General features: G+C 36.4%; 1 protein-coding gene across 1 annotated transcript; it reads left to right on the forward strand.

Moving 5' to 3' along the window:
• The first annotated feature begins 323 nt into the window (after positions 1–323).
• Positions 324–27973, forward strand: LOC137387420 (G1/S-specific cyclin-E-like). The gene is made up of 12 exons (XM_068073843.1): positions 324–395; positions 7809–7862; positions 8590–8713; positions 8982–9035; positions 9118–9312; positions 14513–14632; positions 16143–16289; positions 20247–20342; positions 21468–21605; positions 24130–24241; positions 24424–24584; positions 26831–27973. The coding sequence occupies exons 2-12, from the start codon at positions 7846–7848 to the stop codon at positions 27140–27142; spliced, it is 1476 nt and encodes a 491-aa protein (XP_067929944.1). The 5' UTR covers positions 324–395; positions 7809–7845; the 3' UTR covers positions 27143–27973.

Raw genomic sequence — 27973 nt, forward strand, 5'->3', positions numbered from 1 at the left:
GTAATTTAACTTTATTTTTTACAAATATGACATACTGTACATATTTACTTAAAAATCACTTTCAATTGCGTTTAATATCAACATTGCACAAAGCTTTTCATTCATCAGACGATAGAAAAGGTTTTAATGTTTAAAGATACCCGCCACTAGCATTTATCACAGCGCTCTCTTTTTACTTAGTTTTTAAAATTGTATTAGTTGTTATTGGTATCTACAATTCACATTAAAAATGTCTAAACTTGACATAAATTAACTATTTTGTTGTTCACATAATTTTTTTTCATTCAGTTCTATGTAACAAACGATCGACATTATCTCGCGGATTTATACCTCCTGGTGTCGGTCGCCATTCTGCCTTCTTTGCCACATAGGTGAAAACTGCCCACTAAATATAGGTAATACATAGATTGTTAGCGGCTTATTTTGATGAAACGTAATTTTCATGATATATTGTAAGATGCTTAATGTTTTCGATGCTATTTTATTCCATATCTGTTTGTGTAAAAGACTAAATATTGATCTACAAAGAAACGCTCTTTTCCCGCCCTCCATTATTTGGCGCCACCCTTGTACATTTAGGACCGACTTCGATTTGGTTTCTTTGTTCTTTTGCCAACTTGTTTATTATTTATATGGTTGTTGGTGTTTAACAGATCTTTTGAGCACTTACTGAAATAGTCTCGTCTTTTTTAAAGCAGTTTTATACATTAATTAAAGGATATTCGTCGTACTGTTTTTATTATAGTAATCTTTTTCGTCCGAAATTCTTTGAGGCTTTCAATCGTATTTTTTGTATGCATACTATTGTTTTTGGTAATTTTCTACAAATACTGGTTTCAACTGTTTTATGCATTTAGCTTAGGGTACTTGCTAGCGTTTTTTTAAACGTTGCTTTTCGATTCTTGTTGTTCGTTATTTACGCATCAATGCTAAGGTTAGGCTGCAATTTATTCCAGTGGCATATGTTTGTTATATGTTTGCTTGCATAGAATGTTATTTAGTGATTTTGGTCTGGTGAATATACATAAACTTTTTCGACTAGAGTTAATCCCGAAGGTTGCTGTATAAAATGTAAATGTTAATAAACTTGATTGTTGACATTAGATGTATAAAGACGTTATTGTAAAAATAAGCCTACTGGTACACTGCTAATGCTTCATTCTTATTTTGAATACATGTTATTCATGCAATAAAGAAAGATTGAGCAGGTGTTAATCAGCGTGAAAAAGTGGCTTCTATATTTGCAATAAGTGATCAAACCGTTTAAGAGGCATAGTTCATAATATGTTCATAGTATAGATGTTAAATTTTTATCAAATTTCTAATGCGAACTTTGTATTCATCCTTCTGAACGCAATTTTAGTTCTAATCTGATTTATTTGATAGTTGGCAGCAAGTTAGCCTACGTCATTAAGAATCATTTGACAACAATATGCATTGTGTTGCACATACAAGTTTGTATGTATTGCGATATATAATATAATAATGTAATAAAATGCTTGTTGTCATGATTTGTCTATATCTGATCTATTGGTTGGTATCCACTGTGAATGTAATATTCACGCTACCTACATTTTTCTCTCTCTCTTGCAGTTGGTCATTTCGATAATGACTGTCTTATGGTTTAAAGGTTTACTTGCAACAAAATTCACATAACAGTTATTTGGTATCAAAAGGTTCACCATGTTTTACTCTGCTGTGTTGTAGGTGCAAAATATGTGGAAATGTGATTACAAGCTCATAAAAGCTCAAAAACAAACAGCTAATCGCAGCCATCATGAAAACACCATAGTTTGGAATCTCTTTATTTCGATGACGTACTCAAACATCGTGGTTATTGTTTTGACACGTGAGGCTATCACATGAAATTAAAGGTCAATAAAAAGCTCAATATAAAACGTCTCATAGCACTAGTTCATGACAAACACTTCGTGTTCTATCGGAGAGCCCTTATCAAATATAAATGCTCGCTACTTTACAGTTTCGTTTCAGCCTGGTCTAATCATCTAGTCATAATCTGATCATGTGACCCATATTTCCTGCGAAATAGCGCGAACAATTTCAGCAGCATTTTTCAATTATCACAGCTAACCAACAGGTTCGTCATGTTTGTTAAAAGATGATATGTACTCCTTCGAGCTAAGGTTAAAAGATTAAACGAATTTTACGGTAGGTTTTGAGCTGTCAGCGCTCAAAGTGACAGCATTACAATGATGATGCAACAGACGCGTAAGGACAGTAGACATGGTTTTATTGAATGCTTAAAGTATATTTGTGAAAATATTTTGACGAATGAGGTTGCATGAAAGTGTAAAATCATCTAGTAAAATGTAAAATCATCTAGTCATAATCTGATCATGTGACCCATATTTCCTGCGAAATAGCGCGAACAATTTCAGCAGCATTTTTCAATTATCACAGCTAACCAACAGGTTCGTCATGTTTGTTAAAAGATGATATGTACTCCTTCGAGCTAAGGTTAAAAGATTAAACGAATTTTTACGGTAGGTTTTGAGCTGTCAGCGCTCAAAGTGACAGCATTACAATGATGATGCAACAGACGCGTAAGGACAGTAGACATGGTTTTATTGAATGCTTAAAGTATATTTGTGAAAATATTTTGACGAATGAGGTTGCATGAAAGTGTAAAAGGAAGCCATTGTGTTCAACTACATCCCATTTGAGCCGTTTTGAAAAGGGATTCTAATCTACGGCGTTCATGACGGCTGCGATTAGCTGTTCGTTTTTGAGCTTTTAAAAGCTTGTAATCACGTTTCCACATATTTTGCACCTACAACACAGCAGAGTAAAATATGGTGAATCTTGATACCAAGTAAGTGTAATGTGAATTTTTTTGTAAGTCAACCTTCAAGCTTTATTACATCTCTATGCAGTTCTGTTTTCTGCCTTCTCTTGCCATCCATTTGTGTCAAATTCCCTCAACTTCATATTACTCTTAGCTACATCTTTGTATCTCAGCCTGAGTCTGCCCTAGTTCCTCTTTCCTTCGTAGAGTTGTGAATATAATAGTTGTTTTGGTAATCGCTCATCCCCCATCTTGTACAAATCCCAGTCATAGGCATTTTCTATCAGATTATCCCCCATGGATGGCAGGCCAGCCCGCTTTAGGATTTCGGTGTTCTTGACCTTATCTTTTCAGGCAAGGTTCATTATTCTGCGTAGTTGTCTCATCGTGACTACATGCAGTCTCTTCACTGCTGGGATCCCACATCGTTTAGGTGCTCCATTTTTTTTTGTTATGGTGACTGCACCTTCTGCTTCATGAGAAGGTTCATCCGGACAACTCATGATTGGTCATTGCTCGAGGCAGTCGAAAGTACACTGCTCAACCATTTCTGAGACATTTAGTAGCTGGTTCAAAGGCTTGGCCAAGTAATCACTGAATCTTATTCTGTAGGACTTTCTCCATCAAGTGTTTTTAGCTCGACTGTTGCTCTGTTCTGTGGGCCATATACTCCTCTGAGACCATGGTACAATTCCTTCATATCGTTGCGATCGGCAGCAGGCTGTAGGTTTCTCGCTTTTCCTCCCATCAATGTGAGTTCAGTTTTTTAGTGTATTGCTGGAGGTTGGTTCTCACAAGTTTTCCCTTGTTCACTTTCGTGCCGCGTGACAGATACCGACTTTGTGCAACATTTCTTTGTTTTCAAGCACCTGGTTTAGTTTCACAGCATGGTCTCTGAACCGATTTTGGTGTCTCCTGGGTGGCCTGCCCTGTACCTCATATGCTGCGTTGGAAGCCAGACGTTTCTCATCGTTCAGTGGTCTCATTATTTTCTGCCCATATAACTACATTTATTCTGTCCTCTAGGCTTTCTTGAATCTTGCTGTCTTATAGCTTTCCAACATTTAGATTTTTTGGTGGTTTCGGACGACTCTTCCCATGTTTCTTATTAGTATTTTGACTTGCCATAGAATGGACCATGCTGTGATCTGTACACCAGGAATCACCTCTGTACACACAGGTGTCCAAAACATCTATCCTTTCTCTTTGTTTTGCAATCACAGTTTAGTAGGTGTCAATTTTTGCACCTTGGATGCATCCTTGTCATCTGATGATAATCCTTGTTTATAGATGGTGTTAGTGCTGATGAGGTTACTCTGTAACCAGAAAGTAAGTAGAGGTTCACTAGACCCTAGTTCCCTGACACCCAATAACTCTCTGCCAACTCAGGCGATCGCATTCGACCCTTGCATTAAAATCACTTGCAATAAGCAGCTTATCTGTGCCAGGAATGCTTTTCATCACACCTCACAACTGATGGTAAAAGTCCTTGGCTTTGTCAAAATTTGTCATGGTGGTAGCAGTTACACTTATGATAAACAAGCACACATTCCTCTTTAGTGGCAGATGCTCAGTCGTGATCCTGTCACTTTCTGCGATTGGTTCTGGTTCTATTTTCTTGACTGTCATTTTTGATGCCAAAGCCAACTCAAGCCTATCTGTTCGTGCTCTTCTACTTCTACGCCACTCCAGTAGATTGTGTAGCCACTGTCCACCAAACTCCCGAAGAGCGATAGACGGGTCTCTCAGAGTGCTGCGATATCAATCTGGTGTCTTTGAAGCTGTTTTGCTGCCATTGCAGTGAAGAAGTGCATTTACAGTACGTTCCGCAGTTTTCAAGATGGACCTGTCGCTCTTCGTTTAATTCTTAGCTGATTTTTCACTGAATGGAGGGACCACAGAGAAAACCGTTTTAGGATGGGCGACGCTCGAGTTGGTATGATTATTATAGATTTTTCCCATTTCCACAAAACTGCATGCAACAGGTCTCACATTGGCCAGGTGCGCCATTTCCTTTCATTATGGTTACTGCAGCAATGACTTCGCTTCATCGGATGGTTCAGCCAGACAGTTCATGATTGGTCTTGGTGTGAGACAGTCAAAAGCACACTGCTCTGTCATTCCTGGGACATTCAGGAGCTGGTTGAAAAGCTCGGCAAAGTGATCCAGAATCTGACTCATCAAATGCTTCACTAGTTTTTTTGCATTACTAGAGTATCTTGCTGTAAAAGCTCTACATGTTAAAGGCTCAGTGTTTGGCGTCTACCTGTTTGTTGTGGCAAACATTTTTCTGAGTTGAGTTGCGGCTGTGTAACCCATGATTTTCTGAATTTAATGCACAAGCTGTGTCATTAATTATCATAGTTTTAACATTAGAGCACTACTTGTTACCTTGGTTTGCTGTAGGCAGTAGTATTATATTGGTGACAATATAAATTGTAGACCCGAGTTTCCACAACCAGTCAGAATGCAGAATACGTGGCTCACTATTTGTTGGCAATGAAAGTAATCTCTGGCAATTCTTTCTGTTAGTTTTGCATTGTATTCAGGGACAAGTCCTAACTTATTCTTGTTTCTGTAGCTTCACCGTTCTGCAGTTTCTCTGATTAAAAAGGTTACCATAGTTACTATCAGGTGCCTGTTATTTCTCTTCTGCTGTTAAATTAAACACATATTTGACCTTACCTGCGATCAGAGGTTGGGTTTTCATCATTTTCATTAGTGACGTCCTTACAGCATCTGTTTTTAATGCATGCGTTTTAAAAATATCATCTTCAAAATAAAAAATATTACCTTCGAAATTTGAAGAAAAATTTCTTACACGCTTTGACATTGGCGTTTGATCTTGGACGCATTTTAGGAATACCAGCTGCGATATAAATCATGCACCCCGTTGTAGATAAAAGCGCAAGACTAATATAGAAAACACGGAGTTGTATGACAATTTCTTCATAGCACGTAAACTCATCAGCTACAAATAATTGCGAGTGGTGCAACCACTCCTGCTTATCATGTAAATTCGTCCTCATTCCTGTGATCAAAACCACAACTTCGAAGCTCAAAAATTCGTAGCATGTAACACTAGTGATTGACCAGTTATGATCGTTGGTGGGTTGTATTTGACAAAAGAAAGCATAAATCTCAATAACGATGATCGCTTTAGATGAGTTCAGCATTACATCAGTTTGTAGAGCTTAGTTCATCAGTGGTTGAAGGTTTTCTATTGTGATGTGGTGAGCTAAGCAAGGATGGTAGGTTCAAAAAAACATCTCAATGAGTAGCTGTTTGGGAGCCAGCCAAATGAGTGAAACAGTTGTAAGTTGTAGGCTGGTACATGGGGTTGCAATGGTTGCTCTCACGCAATTTTTTCTGTGCCTGTGGTGTTAGGTTTCACAATCTCCATTAGTTTCATGGTATGCTACACCAATGTTTTAGACATGGGTTTTGTTGGTCTTGAGATCCTTTTTAAAGGATGACGATCATTGTTTCTGGAAACCTTGACAACATTGAACAGTGCATCCCATTTGATTGATAATTTTTACATTTCTATTGTACTAATTAGGTTACTTTTTTAAGGTGATGCCATTGACTTCTACACTCTCCCTGTCTTCCCAAAGCTCAAGCATATATAATCTAGATGGAAATAGATTTACTTGATAATTGTCTACAGTGATGTCCAGTAACATATAATGGATTTCAAATTATCAATTTTTTTCCAAATTCTTAGCCAATTTAATTGAAACAAATCACAAGATAAATACAATTTGGAGCTTTTAGTTTCAAAATGGTTTACAAAAGGTTCAAGCAAAAAGGGAATTGTTCAATCACTTTTGCGCCAAAATGATATATAACATCATGTCTTTCATGTATTGTTCGGCATTCCGTATTATCTATGAAAGCTATACTCACTGATTCAAGCTTTGCGTGTACCATTATGAATCTTTCGGTATATAATCCAATTAGTCTCACAACTAGGAATGCAAGTCTTACGATTAAAACTACAAGCTTTACAACTAATGCACAAAGTTTTCACTTATAAGTTTGAAACCCATCAAACCGAGTCTCATCAAATGATACACTTAATTACCAACTGCCCATTTTATCTCCACCAATTCACCTTTCATACACAGTGGTATAAGTTTTCCATCAAACAAAGCTTAATGGTCAATTTATGTCAAACTTATTAATATGATCTAAGTCATTATTGCTTGTCGTATTTCGTGGTATAACCTGATAAGTATATGCTGAGAGTTGGGCAAGCTTTGCTAAACTTCGTTCCTTGATTTGCTCGCTCGACTAGCTCACGCTATAACTTATATTTGGTTTCAACCTGAGGTTGGGATACATTTTATCGCCATGTGTTTTTAGCTGTGTTGCCTTCCTCATGTTTAGTTTACCGAGTCAATCTTCTCAACCATACTTTAACTCAAAAAATTGCTGGGTTTGCTTAGCACACATGGCCTTCGAATTTTCTTGATACTGTTAATTGTTGAACCCAAAGAAAAACCTTATTTTATTATTATTTTGTTTGGTTGTTTGAAGACATTGTTACAAAATGAAAAGTAGATCTCAAATATATGGGGTCTAGGTTTGCGTGTCTAAGTTTTAGTAGGTATTCAATGTATTCTTTACGAGAATTACCTTGTGACACTTACCCGCTTTGATAGGTTAGAAGCAGAAATTCTACAGTAGAGGAAACGACTCCATTTTAAATGCCGTCAGTATTAAGATTCTGCTGAGAATAAACGGGTATCCGATATTAAAAACCTAATCGTACCCACAGAAAAGGGTATGAAGCAGTTTCAGTTGCAAGTTTCTTTATTTAGTTTTAATAGTTCCTTCGACCAACCAATCCGCTCTACTTGCAGACGTAATTTGGTCAGTCTAAGAGGCTAGAAGGTAAACAGTTTTCTGGCAACGCTCATGGTTATCATTTAGACTATCCTTGTCTTTTTGTTAACAGTTGTGAAATCTTGGATTGATAATGTTTTTCCTATTGCAGACATCAAGTCACTCTGACAGACTTGGTATATAATACTATGTCAACAAGAAGAAGGTAAAGTTGTTTCCAAAGACCTCGAACAATTTAAAACTGCGGTTTGCTTGTTAACATCTTTGTTGAGCTAATTGCAACACAGATGTTTTATCAGTTTCAAACCAGTACTCTGTTCATTGTTAGAGCATAACTGCAGCGATTAAAAATTGGTATGTTGTAGCAATTCAATTTTGTTCCATTACTCTGTGTTCCAGTAGTTTACGGCTCACCAATTTCGCACCTACTAAGCTTCCCACTCTCCCAATCTTTGGTTATGTTATAGGTCTATGGTGTACTGCATTAAACTTGATTATAAGTCTCACAGCATCCGATTGGGGGCGGGCAGCACGTTGCCAATTTACTAATCAAAACCTCTGTCAATTTTACATGGTCTGTTTTGGTTGGTGGAGGCTTTTTGCATATTTACGTTCTGCAAATTTCTTAGTTGCACGCATGAAAAATGTTTGCGAATGGGTTCATCATAATGGTCAATGTAACTCCCAATACACTTTCTATTAAGATCTTAAGGTATTTAACAGCAATCTCTAATTATTCTTGCTCAAATAGCATCTGATTTTAAGTATTTTCATTCAAGACTGTTTCTAATTCATATCTAAAATGTCCATATTACTCTAAGTTTATGCTATTTGAAAAACAACATTAACGCCGTATTGACAAAAATGAACTAATAACTAAGGTGGCTTACCAGATTATTTGTTGTTTAAATTTTATTTAAAAATCATTTTAGTACAAGAATATCCAAGAAGAGTCAAACTAGCAATAAGAAAAGCACTAGCGGGCCAATAGAAAAATACCTTGTGGCAGCTGGTTCGAGCAAACGCAAGCAATCTTGGCTAACTCCACCCGACCAGGTTAGTTATAAGAACATCTACAGCAGCCCTTATAATAATTTGCAGTTGCCTTACAATAGTTTGCAGTGCCACGGGTACAATGTAGACATTTGTTGGACTGTTCTGATCCCCACAGAATAACAAAGTCAGATTTTTTTTTCAATATTTAACGAAGTTGGTCTCGGTAGGCATTCAACTCTATTCTCCGATTAATCAATTTTCACGGTATCATTGCATTGTTTGCCTCCTAACAGCAGGTTATCTGATGAAAGTTTTATCATGTGTTTAGGAAGAGCAGATGCTGACAAGCCAGGCTCCTAAGAGACAGCAGCTCCAGATTCAGGTAGTTATGGTTACAACTTTTAAACTTATGTTGATGTACTGCTCTTCACCCGATGTTGGCATAGGTTACGTAAATGTTGTAGAACCAGTGGCAGCCAATCACAGCGTGCCAGCCAATAAGTACAAGGACCCTTGTGCCTAGCGCCTCACCATCCACACAGGTTCCATGCCGTGAGGCTATGTTGGAGGCAGGGGGCTCATGCTACACATTCAAGAACATTTTTACTTGTACATCTAATCGTTGTCCCCTTCCTCCTCTCAAATGGGCCAATCCAGAGGTAAGGAGAGCATCTTTGTCTGTAATTGCAATATCATTCATCCAATGAGGAAGACACTAAATGGAGAAAGCAAAAACAAGGGAATCAAGTAGTTAAACTAATGACGACTTAGATTATAGGTTTTAATCCTTGCCCTTAATGGAACCCCAGTCCTGAATTGATATTATCCGGGTATTTCAACCAATAATTTCATAGATAATAAAACCTACACTTGAAATCTGCTAGTACAAACACACGTTCAGTAAGTACAGTACAAGTTCTATACATATGGTTTACCTTGTGAGTTATTTACCCTTCACTTTATATACCCCATACGCTATGATTCAGCAGCTTAAGCCTTCCTAAACGTAGGAGATAAGAAGATTGTGACCGACTATTCATGCACCCGATTATCTATCCTACAGAATATGACTAATACAGGCCTTCTACAGGTGGTTTTCATGACTGTTGAGTTACTCTGTGTGTGCATCAGTAGACGCCAGCTAATTTTCATATTATGTACATCTAAAGTTGGTTTGATAATTTCAACTAGTGAGCTTGCAAGGATTGACTTGCCCACAAGCGATGGTCCTTTCATTAAATGTATATAGCAAACTATTGTGTTGATGTAATGACAGGCTAGTAGATTTGTCTAAACAAAAGGAATAATTACTGTGATTATTCTAATCTACATCCCTCTTGGCACTTTCTGTTGGATCCTGCAGCCTATCTAGCTTAAGTACAAGGACTATGGAAACATCTGAGAATCAGTTTGTACTTGACTCTCTGTGTTCAATTTATGCTCTCAACTATGATGATGACATGCTTATATATATGTTCACATAAGGATAGTGTAATAAGGGTTATTCGTGTCTGTCATTTTCAACGTGATTCCAGGTTTGACCTTTACTCAGCACAAGTTTGTTGATCAAGGTCGTCTAAGTTAGTCAAATTTCGGGTCGATTGCTTTTTTCAAGCACAGATCGTGCATTTGTATAGCATAGGTTGGTAGGTATGGCCTATTTGGCAGAATATAGCATGTCGTGGGCTGTGTTATTCATTATTATTGCAAGTTGGCATTTTTGACAACAAATTTGTGTCGAGTATTTTGTGACATCTACACGCATATTAATTTGGCAGACGCACCCTTTCAGGTAGTATTTTAATTTGTAAGTTGTTTAAAGGCAAAATGTTTAAACCCTGATTATTTATAAAGATATTATGAAATGTTTTAAATTCATTTGTAAATAATATATAACACTGGTCATAGTGACGTCAGTCCATTCTGTAAATATTCACGTTGACCCAACGACGGTAAGCCGTATTCTGGTTCACAAATTTTCACATTCAAATACTGCCTGTTTGCAGAGCAGGCTTTAAATGCCAATCAAAATAGGCATCCTTGAGATACCATGTAACAATGTGTCTACAAGTAAACATAGATGTAGTAATTAAGATATGGACACCTTTGTTCCCTAGCTAACATGTCTATTGTCCTCTAGCAATAAAGTTTTATGTTACAAACTAGTGTGATAAAGTTTCATAAGGAGACAAATTGAGCACCTTTTAAAGTGCTGGTATTTGCTGCGTTTCATTTCATGCAGGTATGAAGTTAGTGCTCTCACACTTCTACTCTCCATTGTTTTAACAATAGAAATTGTTCCATGGAGTATGAAGGGTGTATCGTTGCAAGCTTCTCAAGCAAATGCTGTTTTACGAGTGGAAGGATTACGAGTAAAGTTAAATGAAATATACAAACCTTATACAACATAATTTGAAATAAATATGGTCAGAGTTGATGCGGACTGAGTGATGAGTGACCTCTATGTGACCTCTATCCCCACCTCTATGTGTATCTCGTTAGCCTCTTGCATCGCAAAGGTGGTTTACAATAAAACCTTGATTTTATTGATTATCTCCTAACTTATGCTAGTTTTTTACAGATACCGTAGTTTTCGGACTATTAACCGCACCTCTATATAAGCCGCATCTGCTTTATTTTCCAAAAAACGATAATAAAACAATACATAAGCCGCACCTTTGTATAGGCCGCAGAACTCAGGACGGTGCTTTGTAACGCGGCAGCAACTTTGCTGTCTAAAACGGCACTGTTTCGTATTAACCGACGCTTTTTAACCTAGTTCCCAACGGAACAGTACCGTTAGGCATTGTTTCATATTTTCTTTCACCGGTAGAGGCACATTAATCGGAGATTCTGGTTAATGCGCCCTAGCGGTGAAAGAAAAAGCCACAGAATAGCCGCACCCTTATATAAGCCGCGTGGCTCAAATCGTCAAAAAAAAGTAGCGGCTAATAGTCCGAAAAGTATGGTATCTCATGGAATGCATTGCTGAGCCTACACTTCAATGTCTAAGGTATAGTATTAGTAATATAGTGACTTCTTTTCTTTATATTGATTTATTTTATTGGTTTTTTAAATAGATTTATAGTTTTATATATCACAGGTAAATCATATGCTTATTTTAAAGTTATATGTAAATGCATGCAGTATTTAATTAGAAATTGTCATAGATTATGGACTAGTAAACTAATTAAACTTAATACAGTGTATTCTCTGCAGAATATTTGATTCAACAGAAGGTTTTTTAACTGGTGAAACAGGTTCTGAAATAGATTGAATTCACATAAATAGATCTGAGTAATGGAATGGCGGGTGTTGCATGGGTATTAAAAATCAGCTTATAAACAGTGACAGGTAATGTAGGTGCTTGCCATTAGCCTGGCACATTGCCAATGGCTAATTTGGGTAAGCTAGTTAGTAAACTTAGTAATAAAACTACTTACATATCGTCCAATGAATCTCTCATGTAGCTTGATTGGTAAAATATTTGCCTGGCGAACGAGAGGTTCCAAGATTAAATCCAGCATTAAACGGATATTTCATTCCAAGATTTTAATAGCTAAGCAGATTTATATATAAATAGATTGTATATCCTGTTCTCGGTTAACAATGTGCGTTATATCTCTTGTTATAAATATTAGATTATAAAAGTTTTTTGCCAGTTTTAGTCATTGGATTAAAACATTTTATTAAGGTTTTAGTTTCAAAGGACATTCTGAACAATGTAGCATAATGATTTTTGTTTTGCTTTATGACTTGCATAGTTAAAATAGATTTAATGCAATTCGCTGCATTCTCAGTTCATGTATGGCATCTTTTGGCAGATTGTTTGGTTTTAGACAGTGGTACAGCAAGCTTATTTTAACCTTTAGCTTATTCAATTCGTATAAAACCTAAATGACTTATCACATGTGAATTTTAAAGACTATACGATAATGTTTGAGTTTATGCCGATTAAAGATTTGAATTCTTTACGCTAGTTGGTTTTCAAATGCTGATGATTACGCAGTTTAGTTGCTATTAAATACTTCGTATATGCGGATAGCATGAAACTTGGTTCTAATGTATAATTAAAATTGGGGATTTTGTATGTGCTGTTTTTTGTAATAACGGACCAAAATTTATACATAAGAAATGAAATTTCAAATATTATTAATCTGCTGACTTTATAACTAAAAATATTGCGTACTATTTCACTGCTGACTTCAATATTGTTGTGATATAATTGCTGACTGCTGACTTCAATATTGCTGTGTATTATAATGGCTGTTGGCAAATAGCAACCGCCTTTAGAATACACAGCAACACACCATAGACTAGAATTAGTTAGCAATGCTTATCCAAAGAATTGATGGAATGACAGAGCGCTCTTAATTATTTTAGTGACTAGATTATTCCTTTGATAGATATTAGGTTATCTATAAGGTCTCGGGTACCAGAAAAGAAACACTAGATAAGTTAGTCGTTAATTTAATCTTTTAAAATTTAATCAAGTTAAATTTTAGTTATTCGAGTGCATCACACTAATAACGCAGAAATAATGATAGTACTTTGCATTTGTTAATGTGCTAATGTTATTGCACAGTTATGTCAAACGATTCTAAATTGTTTCTGGAGGGAATTGCTTATGTTCAAGGTAGACTGCCCGCAGAGACTTTCCTGCTCTCACGTCTCCTTTAATAGCTTTAAGCTGATCAAAATTTGATTTTTGAATTTGATTTACCGGTTTATAATTGGTTATATTAAAATATGCATGTACGATCTGTTACCTCAATAATTCTGAATTTTGACAAACTTAATTAGTTTCCGTACCATAAATTCCCCTCGTCAGTCAGCAGTACAGAGAAACCTTAAATGTTACATCACCAGCCAAAGTGTTAAATTCAAAGTTTATGTTTTAGCTGCTTTTTAGTAAGTTTAGATTTTTACTTTTACATATAAATTTTATCTATATTATGTGTAAGTTGCCGACTTTTTTTTAAGTATGTAGATGTATTTTGTCATGATAGTATATGGTCTATAATTATAATTAATGCCTATTGCGCAGATGATGGATCACATGCTCCATGCTTCCTGGTATAGTTTAACACTTCATGCCATATTTGTATCATTCAGTTGCCTCATATTGAAGCAGACAACTTTATCAGAATAAATTTTAATTTATTCAATTAATTCCTAAAACCACAAACCTAACATAACTCATAAAAGTACAGCAAATGATGTGCGTGTGATATATAAAACTGTAATTCTATTTACAAAGACTAATAAAATAAGTCAATGTAAAGAGGTTTATATTACTGATACTTGACCTTAGACATGTGAACTGTAGGCTCAGCAATGCATTGGTCAATTGTAGAGCTGGAGACTGAGATTTACGGCTTTATTTATACTAACTTTGACTTGAAATTTAGAATGATCTTATAAATTTTATATTTTTGTTAGGTTTTTAATTATTTTCAGGGTTTTCTCAGCCTCTTCTCTGCACTATAATGCTTCGAAAAACATCAAAATTCGTATATTGGGAATTACTATAATCAAATGTTTGCAGAAATTCATTCTATGCAGAATATAATTTGCATGTTTAGTAAAAATTTAACCACCTATTTGACAATGCTGTCAAGAGTCACCAAGTGCAAATTTGTACTTGGATTATGATGATTGTCTACAGCTTTTAGACCTCCCAAACCCTGATTTTCATTTGATATTTCGTATAGAAGTTATTTCAATTTTTTATGGTATACCATGACAAGCATGTTTATAGAGTTGTTTTTAGAGTTGTTTCCTGTTAGTACACACACTCTTATAATGACATTGCATTGACATCACATTCATTTCAACAAATCAAACATCTTTTCTCAGGAGGTCTGGTCTGTAATGAGGGCCAAGGAGAAGCGGTATATCCGAGACAAGAACTTATTTATCAAGCACCCACAGTTACAATGTAGAATGAGAGCCATACTTCTAGACTGGATTATAGAGGTAAATATCCTTCAGTTGTTCACTTTGAAGATTCCTATCTATGTAGTCTGTTAGACCTGTGCAGGAGAAGCTCTATAGAAAGATATTCAGAGAGAAATGACTCAGCTTCTGGTTAACAATCGTTGAGAACACAAACCATCTTGCTTCATCAGCGTTCAAGTGTACAGTGTTTCCCGAATAGTATTTTATAGCTTGTTACCTAAAGGGTTGTCTTGAAGCTGGCTAGTACGCATGTCATGTGTGCAAAACCGAGTTGAGAAAAATAGCATTGTTTTTGCCATTTCCTGTTCGGGTCACATGATTACATTTTCTGTTACAAATCATGATTTGATCAATTGGTTGTGGAAAATAAAGTTAACCAATCAAACGTGAGCTTTGGTTGTGATTGAACAGCCAATCAAGTAGGTCTCGAAGCATTTGGTTACAAGCTTCGGAGCTTCGGTTAAGTTGAGTGCTTCTCCTAGCTAAAACCTCCGGCTTCGTAAGTTTGGTCTCATGTTGTTCAGCCACTCCTTTGGCCTACATAGATATAGTGAGGAGCATCTTGGGTCAATCTTGTTAGTCTCTCCTGAATGCTGGATGAAATATTTCAAATATGTTAGATTTAACATATTGACTATCAAAAAGCAGTTGGCATGAATTTACAAGGTGATTAGTACAAGGTTGATTTATAGCATGCTTGATGTTATGTTCATATGAATCACTCGCTGGGCATGTTATGAACACATGGAATATTTGCTAAGAAGGCTATAAAAGTCCTGAGCATGACCTCTGAGGGGAGGCTAAATTCTTTTCTGCTTTATGTAATACCCCATTTTCTTTCATTAGTCCGTTCACATCATTGGGATTACATCAAATTTGCCCTCAAACTGTCACCCGAAACAAATCTTCAAACCCTGGTGTTAATTAGCTAGTATTTCTTTGTCTACAGAACAGGCTATGCCAGGTGATAATGGATTGTTCAAGAAACACAAGCACTTGTCTTCAATAAATATTAAATGCTTCTTTCTCTGCTTATTAAATGTTTAGATGAATTTATAGCTAGAAATCATAAACATGTTATGTAATCCTTAGTTTCTGCTATTTGTGCAGTTTTGAAAATCCTCAACTTTTAACCCTGAGCGGACAAATTTATGGAGTTTCCCCTTCCGTTGGCGATTTAATTTCAAACAAATTATTGTTTTATGTTCACTGTTTTGGTCATAACTCAAAAAGATTTGTTTGATCTTTATGAACGCACAATAAAAATTGATCAGAAGAAAATTTGCCGCTAGTAATGACTAGATAACATCAATATCTACGAATTCTTTCGTTATTGTTTTTCTCGTGGTTGCTGTGGTTTTAACATTGAGTGCGCAGGAAAGACCGATAATCAGAATAGCTAGACACCGTAAATAGGGTAAAGTAAACTCCTAGTTTCTGCTATTGCTTGTGCAGCTTTGCATATCTATTCACAGTACTTAACTCTTCTGGAATATTCTATTCTCAGCTCGGTTTCAATGTGTTGCAGGTTTGTGAAGTCTACAGGTTACACAGGGAGACCTTCTACTTAGCGACAGAATTTATAGACCGATATCTCTCCACCAAGCACGATGTAGCCAAATACCAGCTCCAGCTTATCGGTGTGACGTCATTGTTCATGGCAGCTAAATTAGAGGTAAATATCGCTGATGCTGTTGCATCTATCAAACTTCTATTGATGAATTGGTATGATGGTTGGTAAAATATTATCACGGTTGATGGGCACCATTGTTGGCCTCAAACTAAAAAACCATGAAATAGCATGAATTCTTCAATTTCTACTTACATACATATAGATCAATCGTAGTTAATATGTTGCAAGATTTTGTGAGTAAAATCAAATGTAGCCCTTGATTAAAATATTTGATTTTTTGTGTTTCTTTACCTAAAAGGTAAGGCTGGATTGGCTGGCTTGTTATTGTTGATGGAAAACCCACTGCAAGGAGCTGTGACTCAAATGACCCTTGCGTCTCTACTTCAGGCTGGTTCACGCTATATCGCTTTATCTCAGCGTTGATGCAACAATACTTCGGTGATCGTCGATGATACTGTGTTCACACTATCACAAAGCCATCCTCGTCTGCATCAGTGACGCAGTGTTCTCATTTTTCTTTCTAATTTTCTCGAAGAAACCTCTTAGTTCTTTTGTGTGTTTCCGTATATTAATCCTGCAACGACTATCATAGACGGAAATAATTCACGCTATCCACGACCGCAAATTACTATCGCCGAAATGGTTCACACCATAGTGGCTGTCGTTGATGCTCGGCAAAGTATCGGGAAAGTTTGACAGCTGCAAATTTTCCTGACATGTCCACATTGCTTTGTCGATCCCCATGGTTTACGGTTTACATAGTCGACAACGAACTTAGAAAAGAAAAGTCAACAAACGGCGATATAGTGTGAACCAGCTTTTATAAAACCGTTGATAAATGACAAGTTATTCTAGCAATGTTTGTTTCCTGAATCTAGTCGCTAATCCAAAAGGCTCACAAGCTAATAGCGTACTGTTACATGTATCATGACACGTAAATGTAACACGAACATCATGACTATCAATTTCTTGTCAACACGAAAAAACGTTTTCTTATCAAACCCGTTGTCAAACATGTTGACTCCTTCGCTTGTCTTTAAAGCATGATAGACCGGCATCAATTAACAACTGAGCATGTCCATAATTTATGATGTGACAGATGTTTTAACTATATTCTGTTTATTCGTTTGAAAATATATAACTGTTAACTGTCCCACCTAAAAGAGCATGAAATTCCGAACAAGAAAATGCTACTTTTGCTTAATTTGACCAGATCTTGAAGTCGGGAAGGCCCATTTAGGGCATGTAGGTATGATGTGACAACCCAAAAAGACTGGTTTGTGTGAACCTGTCTATGGGTAGACTTTCTGAAGTGGCTAGTGCTACCCATTAGACTTATGTGAGATGGGCATGTGAGTGTCAATGAAGTTTTTTGAGAAAAATTTGAAAACTTATTGAAAGAATGACATGTGTACATGGTTGTGTGTATGAAGTGGCGCTGTGACTTTCATATGGTTATCAGCTATTTATTTGTGTTGAAATTTATAAGAAACAATGCTGTTGATTAAAATTTTAATTTAGCGTAATTGCATATTTGTATGTAATAATATAACACAATAATAGTTTATAAAATTAAGTATTACACAATGCAACAAATGTGTGTTTTTGAAACTAGCAAAGTCTTCAAACAGAAATTTATACACAATAACAAGTTATTCTGCTAAATATTTATCCAAGAATGCAAATAACTACAAAAGCTCTGAACAACTCAATTACACACATTTAGAGATAGTAATTTTATCCAACTCAGTGGCACACGGTGTAATTTGCAGTTTTAAATTTGGCATTTTAGGATAACGAGTAGTTTGTTCTACCCAGGACTGGTCATTTTCCTTTAAAGGTTGACTTGTAACAAAATTCACATTACAGTTTTTTGGTATCAAAAGATTCACTGTCTTACTCTGCTGTGTTGTAGGTGCAAAATATGTCGAAATGTTATTACAAGCTCTTAAAAGCTAAAAAACGAAAAGCCGCCGTAGATTGGAATCAGTTTATTTCTCTGACGTAGTCGTTACATTTGGTTATTGTTTTGTCACGTGATGTTCTCACGGGAATTAAAAGGCCAATAAAAACTTATCGTAGCACTAGTTTATGACAAACACTTCGGGTTTTACCGAAGACCCCGTATCAAATATAGATGCTCGCTACTTGACAGTTTTGTTTCGGCTTGGTCTAATCGTCTAGTCGTAATCTGATCATGTGACCCATACTTTGCGAATAATTTCTGCAGCATTTTTCGATTATCACAGGTGACCAACAGGCTCGTCATATTTATCAGACAATGATATGTATTCCTTCGAGGTAAGGTTAAAAAATTAAACGAATTTTCACGGTCAGTTATAAGATACCAGTGCTGATAGTGACAGCACCACAATGACGATGAAGTAGACGCGTAAGAACAATAGACATGGTTTTATTGAATGCGTGAAGTATATTTGTGAAAGTATTTTGACGAATGAGGTTGCATGAAAGTGTAAACAGAAACCATCTCCCACAACTACGTCCCATTTGAGCCGTTTCGGAGAGAGATTCCAAACTACGACGGCCTTGTGTGGCTGCGATTAACTGTTCATTTTTTAGCTTTTAAAAGCTTGTAATCACCTTTTCATATATTTTGCACCTACAACACAGCAGAGTAAGACATGGTGAATCTTTTGATACCAAATAACTGTAATGTGAATTTTGTTGCGAGTCAACATTTAATGAGGCCAGCAAAGAAACTTTAGTATATAGTTTTATCATCTAGTAAAAGTTTACATTCGAAGTTAAATTTGTTCACCTTGCATCAGCTTATATATATATTTCATGTAGGAGGTGACAAATATATTTCTTTTATATGGATCAGTTTATTCAGAGGCAAAGTTTCCGTACGTTATGCTCTTCTGTTCTGATTTAACCAAACTTCAATATTACCTAAACAAATATTTAATGGATGTATTATGAGTGAGACTTTGTTAAAAAGCTGTTATAAGAGTCATGAAATTTTCACAAAAAATGGACTTGGGGCGGATGCTAGAAGTGAATGTTCACAGTTAGAGAACGGTTGATCCAATTGTTATGAAACTTTAAACCTGCATGCTTGAATATGTCTATAACAAGCAATCAAAAGTTTTTAGCTCAACTGGTATAGTCAAACATGGATAACTCAAACTTCACGGGACCGAGTGAAAGTGTTCGATTTATCAGAGCGTTCAAGTTATCAGAGCACTGTCATAAGTCCATGTATTTATTAGTAGATACATGTACATATACAAACTATAATATAAATCAAAAGCATGAATGGCTCGTTTCAAATTAAATTCTTTTTTAATGCAAAATTTAAAAAAATTTCCTCAGAAAGTATAGAAATTCTTCTATCACTTGAGATTTGTTTGTTGTTTTATGTGATGTGACTGCCAGGACGTTTTCAGATTAATATTGGCAAAACTTGATCGCTGTTTAAATGCTCAGAAGAAAAGACATCTTTTGCTTTTGAGCGTTTTAATCAAGATCAATTTTGCCGATTTCTTTTGAAGTTTTTCCGAAGGTTACCTCGCTTTTCCTTGCCTTCGTAGGACCATCGCTAAGCTGATGTTTGGTAAAAATCAAATTTCACCAAACCTTTAGAAAAGTTGTTGACGAAAATATTTTGCCGATTATGGTAATAACGACACCTACGAACTACTAAAAGTTGGGGTTTATTTCTATGGCATGGAATAAAGTGATATTCTAAAGCGATATCAACCGTCTCGGTAGCCGTTGGGCAAAAAACTGTTCGAGTTAACGAAGTTGAGGTCGAGTTATCTGAAGCAATTTATCATTACGTGGGAACGGACCAAACAGAACCTTTCGAGTTTACCATGTGTTCGAGCTATCCGAGGGCGAGTTATCCATGTTTGACTGTATTTGCAAAATGGCCTCTTAGATCTATGTTTTATGGACACGCCCAACTATGCTATGCGCTGAGGTTGTGAGAGATGAGTCAAGAAGTTGTTGAATCGGTTATATGATTGGTTGTAGGAAATATATCCGCCGAAGATCGGTGAGTTTGCATACGTGACAGACGGTGCTTGCACTGAAGAGGATATAAAGACACAGGAGCTCATCATTTTAAAGGTGCCAATAGCTTCATCTTACTGTGATGAACAAAATATTTGGGACACAGCAATGCACATTTTTTAGCATTGAACTGGATTTACTTTTAAGTTTTTACAGAAAGATCCTAAAACTCTATTCTGATTCCTTACACTGTTGATAGTCTAGTTTAAATAGATAGTATTATTTTATCATATTTTGGTCAGTTAATTTAAGGAAGTGTATCTACGAGTATTACTAAAGTGTAACACTTCAAACAAAAAAACTTCTCTTTCCAGAATTCACTAATATTAATTTTTCTAGAGGTTTGGACAACTCTTTGTAATATGAGAACTGCTGTCGTAGCACAGCAGTTTTGCAGCAGAGACAAATATTTGTTCAAACTTTTTGTTGTTTGTCGAAAAATTTGTATGCTGATCTTGAGTGATTGAGTTTTTCAACTGGATATATGATTTCAGTAAACAGTTCAATCAACACCTTAATAATTTCCGACATTAATTATTTCTTCCAAAACAATGCAGTTTCGTAGGGGAAAGTGCAGAAGCTGGAGAAAATCAAAGAATTAAATGCAAAAATATAAAAAAAATTTAAGCTTGGCTTGTTAACTTAACCTCGTAAGTTTATGTAAAGTATCTCTACCATCACTTCTACTTCTGAACCTACACACATCTCTGAGCTGACTTTCTGTTTGTATGTTTTCAAGTGAACGTAGCATAAAAACCTTTCTATGAATTAATGCTTCCCAAATTAATTTTTTTTTTACATATAATTGAATTTCTTTTCATTCATTTTAATGTAGTTGCAAAAAAAGGCATTTTTTTATTATTTTTTTTATTCAATTACTTTCGATATTTTTCGGGATTTTCATATTTTTTGAGCTGTCATATTTATAATCTATAATTTATCTATAATATAATAATAATCTATAATTTAATTTATCTATAATAATCTATAATTTTATAATCGCATTGCTGTTTTTATGTCAACATGTCGTAAAACATGTGGCGATTTTAATACCCAAAACCGATATTGTAATGATTGAACATTGTACGTACGCATCGAGAAATTTGAATCCATTTCCCTGAATCTCAATGTCACCCAGTGCCTTACATAGACTTATATATATCTAATGTGTTTGTTTTACAGACCCTCCAGTGGAACCTCAACCCGATGACTGTTAACTCATGGATGACACTCTACCTAAACATACTCAATTACATCCCTGATGGATCCTGTATTACGGAGTTGAAATTCTCAGGTTGCGCTTTTCTTGTGATAGCGAGGGTGAGCAGAGATACATCTAACAATATTACATGTTGTCGTAACTAGTTGCTTTCCTCCCAATCCGAGATAATAATTCTTATTTGTTTGGATAAATTGTTCGTAACAAATTATTAATGCTTCGCACATAGATATCTGACACCAAATTACTAGTCTCCATACAGTGATTGTGTAGCAACAGCGACACCTGTGTACGATGATGCCGAAGCTGGGCTGACAAGCAGATCATTCTTCCATAGGGTGCTATAGTAGGGTGATGGTTGCATGATGCCTTTTGTCAAGGTTGTATCTATAAGAGGTCAAGGACAAAACAGACCATGTATAATCAGATAGTCACGGACCGTTTCAATTTCGGCACTGATTCATACAGCCTTCTCTTCTGCCATTTTCAGTTTTATGTAAAAAAAAGCTAGAGTGGAGTTTCAACAAGAAAGCTTTCTCGCGTATGAAACAACAGGAAAGCAAGACCTATGCACACACAAAATTGTGAAACTGGTTGCTGAGATCCTTTCCATGGTATAGAGATAGCGCATCACCCGGTGTTTTGCTCCTAAACAGTGACACTGAATCATGACAGTGACACTGAACCATGACAGTGACACTGAATCATGACAGTGACATGGCTGTATCCATGATGACATTGCAGTGCCATATGGGGGGGAGGGTGTCGCTATGCTATCACTGTTTGTAAACTTAGTAAAAATACCCAAAACCCAGTCTTTTCCTTATGAATGTATGTACATGTTCCCAAAGTTGAACACAAATTTTTGTAATTCAATTAAAACCAAAGCCTGATGCACAAACTGTATACTTTCAGTCGGTTGCAAGACTTGTCTTCATGTGTGTATATGGGTCACGGTCACAGAAATCACGGTTAAGTCGCAAATCACGAAGTTGAGTTATTCGACTTTAAAGTTGCACTAACTGAATTTATAATTTTGGTAAGGATTTTTGTAACACGTGCTTCTGGACCAATCAAAGAGTGATCTTTCTGAATCTGAAGTCAGTTTAGATAATAAATGTCTTAAAACCTCGGAAAAAACCCTTAAAACCGTTGCTATGCTAAACAGGAAGTACTGAAAAATGGCGTTCGAAAAACGTAATCGTTTCTTTTTTGCCGATTTGAAGGATAATTCTGACATTTTGGACACTTATAATGAGTACTTTGGTATTTCAACTGATGCCAAAAGCAGTGTAAGTAAAGGGAATGACCATGATATATTCCTAACCATTCTTATAAGATTTTTACAATATTTAATTATAAGAATAATTATTCGATTTTATAAGATTTGATTATAAGAAAAATTATTCGAATTTGCAAGATCAAAGTATAGAGTGACCGATGATGTGCAATATGTTGCTGTTATTATTTTTTTAAATATTTTGTTGATCATACTGCGGTTGTGCTCAATATCGCGGCACTGCCAAGCCGTTTTTAATATCTGCAAAATTAGGTAATACATTTCCTTATAGATATACAGCCATTTCTATGACAACCAGCCAAAATCTGTTTAGAGTTTTAAATTCAGCATAATGTTTTTGATATAAAGATTGAAATCTAGATAAATATCACAACCTCTTAATATTGGTTGCTATGGCGTTTTGAAATGTAAACAAAACTGTGCATCGGTGTTCGTTTCTAAGACTTTAACACCAGTTTTCTCGGAACTATGTTTTCGCACTGATGGTAAACATGCATTCAGTTTATTGACCATAAAATCTGCTGTAATTAAGCTAAAATCAAAATTTTTTTTGCAAAATAATTGTGAGAATTGTTTCCTTCTGTTAATGCAGGTAACTCTAAATCTTACAATCCCGACTTAACCATGGTTTCTGTGATCATGACACATATCTGCTTTCTGATGTGGTTATCAGGTGGATGATGTGGTTGTTCGTTATTAACATGTTCGTTATTATTGAAATGCTATGCAAAAAATTATACAATTGTCTGGATTTTTACTATAAAAAAACTAACTTTCAAGCTATAAAAATTAGCCAAACTACATGAAAGTTATGACTCGATCATTGTTCCGAAGCATTAGTCGAGAGCGATCATCGTTAGCACACCCACTATCTTTCCATTATGTGGATTTGGAATTGTGCGCACTTCGAGTTACCGTGCGAAAAGTGTGTCAATGGATATTGAAATGTTGTGAATTAATGCAAATGCTTTATTAAAAAAAATTATAAAGGAATTATATGCCGGAGGTCATAGCAGAACACTCCTGTCTCATCAAATGGAACTAGGAATGACTTCAGTGTGAAAAATGTTTAAAGTGGAATAGCTTGCATGGATTTTTTGTGTATCATTCTCAAGTGTCGTTTCCATCTTCTATGAGCATGAAACATTCATTAAAAGTTTGCGATTAAGAAACGTCATGGAAACTAAGCGACTATCGAGTGTTTATTTGAATTTATGCCAAACCTGCGAGGACTAGAACTAGCAGAGAATAATACCGATTAGGCTGGTGAGACAGTAAAAATTGTGTCACGGTACTGGTCTACTGAAAGTTGTCTTCCCATACAGTTGATGGACCTCTGCACGCTGGATGAGGGATCACTACAGTTCAGCACTAGCATCCTAGCGGCAGCTATACTTTACCACTTTGCTGATGAAACCCAAGCAACAGCAGCATCAGGTGAATATTTTGTGCCCGCTAAAGCTTGATCTTGCTTAGCACCATTTTGGAAGAGAGTGCTACCAGAGAATGTACATAGCTCGTCCGTATCGGTATGTCATATGGTTAATGCCTTGATATCCCCTTTGTCTCACTTTCTTTGTTTTTCAACAGATTTGACATTGGTGGTGTTAATATTGCAGGCTATAGTTTCGTCGAGCTCGAACAGTGCATCAACTGGGTAGCGCCTTTCGCCATCACCACAAGAGAACAGGTACATCAGGTCACTCGTAAGTCTTTCGACGATATCCATCTTGACGATCAGCACAACATTCAGACTCATGATGCCGACATTGCTCTTCTCGTAAGTAGCAATTATCTTTCCTTACAAATTTTGACATCAGATGGGCATGACTTTTGTACATAAAATGGGTGTGACCTCTGTATATAAGATGGGCGGGACGTCTGCATATCAGATGGGCGTGTCCTTGGCGTATCAGATGGGCGGGACCTCTGCATATCAGATGGGCGGGCCTCTGCATATCAGATGGGCGTGACCTCTGCGTATCAGATGGGCATGACTTCTGCTTATCAGATGGGCGTGACCTCTGCATATCAGATGGTCGTGACTTCTGCATATCAGATGGACGTGACCTCTGCATATCAGATGGGCGTGACCTCTGTATATCAGACGGGCGTGATCTTTGCATATCAGATGGACGTGACCTCTGCATATCAGATGGGCGTGACTTCTGCATATCAGATGGACGTGACCTCTGCATATCAGATGGGCGTGACCTCTGCGTATCAGATGGGCGGGACCTCTGCATATCAGATGGGCGGGACCTCTGCATATCAGATGGGCGTGACCTCTGCATATCAGATGGGCGGGACCTCTGCATATCAGATGGGCAGGACCTCTGTATATCAGATGGGCGGGACCTCTGTGTATAAGATGGGTGTGAGCTATAAATACCAGCGGGATAATTTCTATCAATAGAAAGTTTATAGAAGTTTTTATAGTTAGTCTGCCGTAAGAAAAGCCTCATTTTTTTAACTTAATGAAATGCAATCTCTTGAGTTTTGGTTCAGTTACACTCATATTATTTAGTCGTTGCTTGTGTATAACCGTTTCCTATTGGATATTACTCCTTTGACACTGTCAGTTGGTTCATCAATATTTGAAATGAAACTAAGGCAAAGAAAGTTCACTTCACTCTGACGAAGGAGGATGGTTTTTACATGTCACCAACATGCATTGCAAGTTTTGGGCTGATATCAACAAGGCAATCGACTAGCTCACTTGAAGCCCAATGTGGAAGCAAAATAAAACCGTTAAACCTGCATTGACTTGCTTCTTCCGTTTCAGTCTTTGTGTTGTCGTTACAACATTACACTACATTTGCTCGGCAGCGCTTGATGTTCGTCAATGTCATGATTAGCTCAAATCAGAAATTTCATCTGAAAATATATTGCGAATATCATAAAGGAATTACACGATATGCCACAAGATGTTCCTATGTCTACAAACTGTAAAAATTAAATCACGAATCTTCTAATTTCAGTCAAAGCTTTAAACACGCACAGGTATGTAGATGTGTCAAGGACAATGCGTTTTTATGCACATTTTTCCAGTGTGGCTTTTGGCATGGTTTTAGTGAAACCGACATTAGTTGTGTTTGGCAATGTTTCTCACTCCACCTCCAGTGTGCTCTCTGTACTTGAAATGTTAAAGATAAACTTATCATACATTTCGGACTATTAGCCGCTACTTTTTTCTGACGATTTGAGCCATGCGGCTTATATAACGGTGCAGCTAATCTGGGGCTTTTTCTTTCACTGCTAGGGCGCAATAACCAGATTCTCCGGTTAGTGCGCCTCTAGTGGTGGAAGAAAATACGAAACAATGGCTAATGGTACTGTTCTGTTAGGCACTGTTCCATTTTAAACAGCAAAGTTGCTGCTGTGTTAAAAAGCACCGCTCTGAGTTCTGCGGCCTATACAAAGGTGTGGCTTATGAATTGTTTTATTATCATATTTTGGAAAATTAAGTAGCTGTGGCTTATATAGGGGTGCGGGTTATAGTCCGAAAAGTACAGTACACAAAATATTTCTAGGTTTTATCTTAAAGGATTGGTTTTTCTATCATTTGTGATTGTTTTTTGTTTGAAGTGATCTGACTGCCAAGATGTTTTAAGATAAAAATCAATAAAACTTGATCGTAGTTGAAACATTTAGATCAATCGAAAGTGCGATTATGACGTCTATAGTTGTAAAGAGACTGACAGAATGGAGACGCAAAAGCGCTGCAACTTGAACGCAATAGCCGATATCACCCATAGCATCGATAACAACTGATGAAGTCATTTTGCAAATGTTTTTCCTTTGAGCGTTTTGATCGTGATCAAATTTCATCGATTTTAACCTTGAAACATCCTGGCAGTCAGATCAGCTCAAACATAAAAACAATCGCAAATGATAGAAAATTACCGATACATTCTGATAGAATCTATTAAAATGTTGTGTTCATCTTTAAGTACGTTCTGACCCTTTTCTCACTTCCATTTATATTCTTCACTCTCCTGTTAAAGTCCACGTCATCATTTACAGGATAAAGCTAAACTTCGGCAGCAACTGATGGCCTTACCAGTCTCTCGAGCGAGCCCGGAGTTGTCTGATTGCATCGCACCTGATATGTTGACACCTCCACCTACCTCGCATAAGCATTCGGCAGCTAGTCTTTCGCCAGAAGCTCTCGGCGTCATAAATGAAGAAGTTGTTTCTACTAGCAGGGGTCACTCTAGCTGTAGTCAGTCTTCCAGTCAGTCAGCTTTTTCAATTGCTGACGATATTGTGAATTCTTTACTGCATGCGGATGAGGTGATCTCTTGCGACGAAGAAGATGACATACCTCAGTGTTAGTTGGCTAGATACTGTGCATAATTTTAACTGATATCTAAATTTTCAGTTTTATAACCTTCACGAATGTTAGCCTTAGGTATCTCTGTTAATAGCCTGGCTATCGACAAATTTAATCTTATAGTTGATCACCAATCTTGGGTAAAAACTAAGACATAGAGCTCACCTCAAACCGTTGGACCAATCATAGAGCTCATCTCAAACCGTTGGACCAATCATAGAGCTCACCTCAAACCATTGGACCAATCATAGAGCTCATCTCAAACCGTTGGACCAATCATTATCTGCTCATTCAATTTTATTATTTTAGTAATTTTAATAACTGAACACATGCCGATATCAAGCTTGAAGCACGAGTTTATGCAATTTGATGTGATGTAAATATGAGACGTGGTGCTGCGTAATAGCGAACACTCCGCAACGTCATTGCTATTTTATGTGATCATCTGATCGAGGAATTACATCGTAAGATGTAACTACAACCTAAAATTAGTTTGATTTATATACTTTAGTACATGGCAACTATGCAATATTTTTACTATTCTTTTGTATAAACTAGACACGCATTTAGCCTATACAACGCAAATAGGACATTTTTGTTTCGGTGAAAAGCAAGTATTTCTTTGTAAGTTATAATAATGAGTTAGTATTTATCACGGCGTATATTATAATTTATTAAAATATTAGCTATTATATGATACTAGTATTCATTTAGTCTCATGGTTATTAAGCGTTTTAGCATTCTTTATTTTCTCCTGAATGCATTCTGAAGTGTTCTCATCATATTGTTTCTTACTCTACCAAGCGTGATCAAGTAATAAAATTTCATAAAAA

The sequence above is a fragment of the Watersipora subatra genome, chromosome 2 (assembly GCF_963576615.1).
Source record: "Watersipora subatra chromosome 2, tzWatSuba1.1, whole genome shotgun sequence".
Taxonomy (NCBI): domain Eukaryota; kingdom Metazoa; phylum Bryozoa; class Gymnolaemata; order Cheilostomatida; family Watersiporidae; genus Watersipora; species Watersipora subatra.

Bases quoted from the DNA above. Each gene is read 5' to 3' on its own strand.
- LOC137387420 (XM_068073843.1), top strand. The intron at 9,036-9,117 runs GTAGTTATGGTT...TAAATGTTGTAG, and splicing joins GACAGCAGCTCCAGATTCAG to AACCAGTGGCAGCCAATCAC. The intron at 14,633-16,142 runs GTAAATATCCTT...AATGTGTTGCAG, and splicing joins TTCTAGACTGGATTATAGAG to GTTTGTGAAGTCTACAGGTT.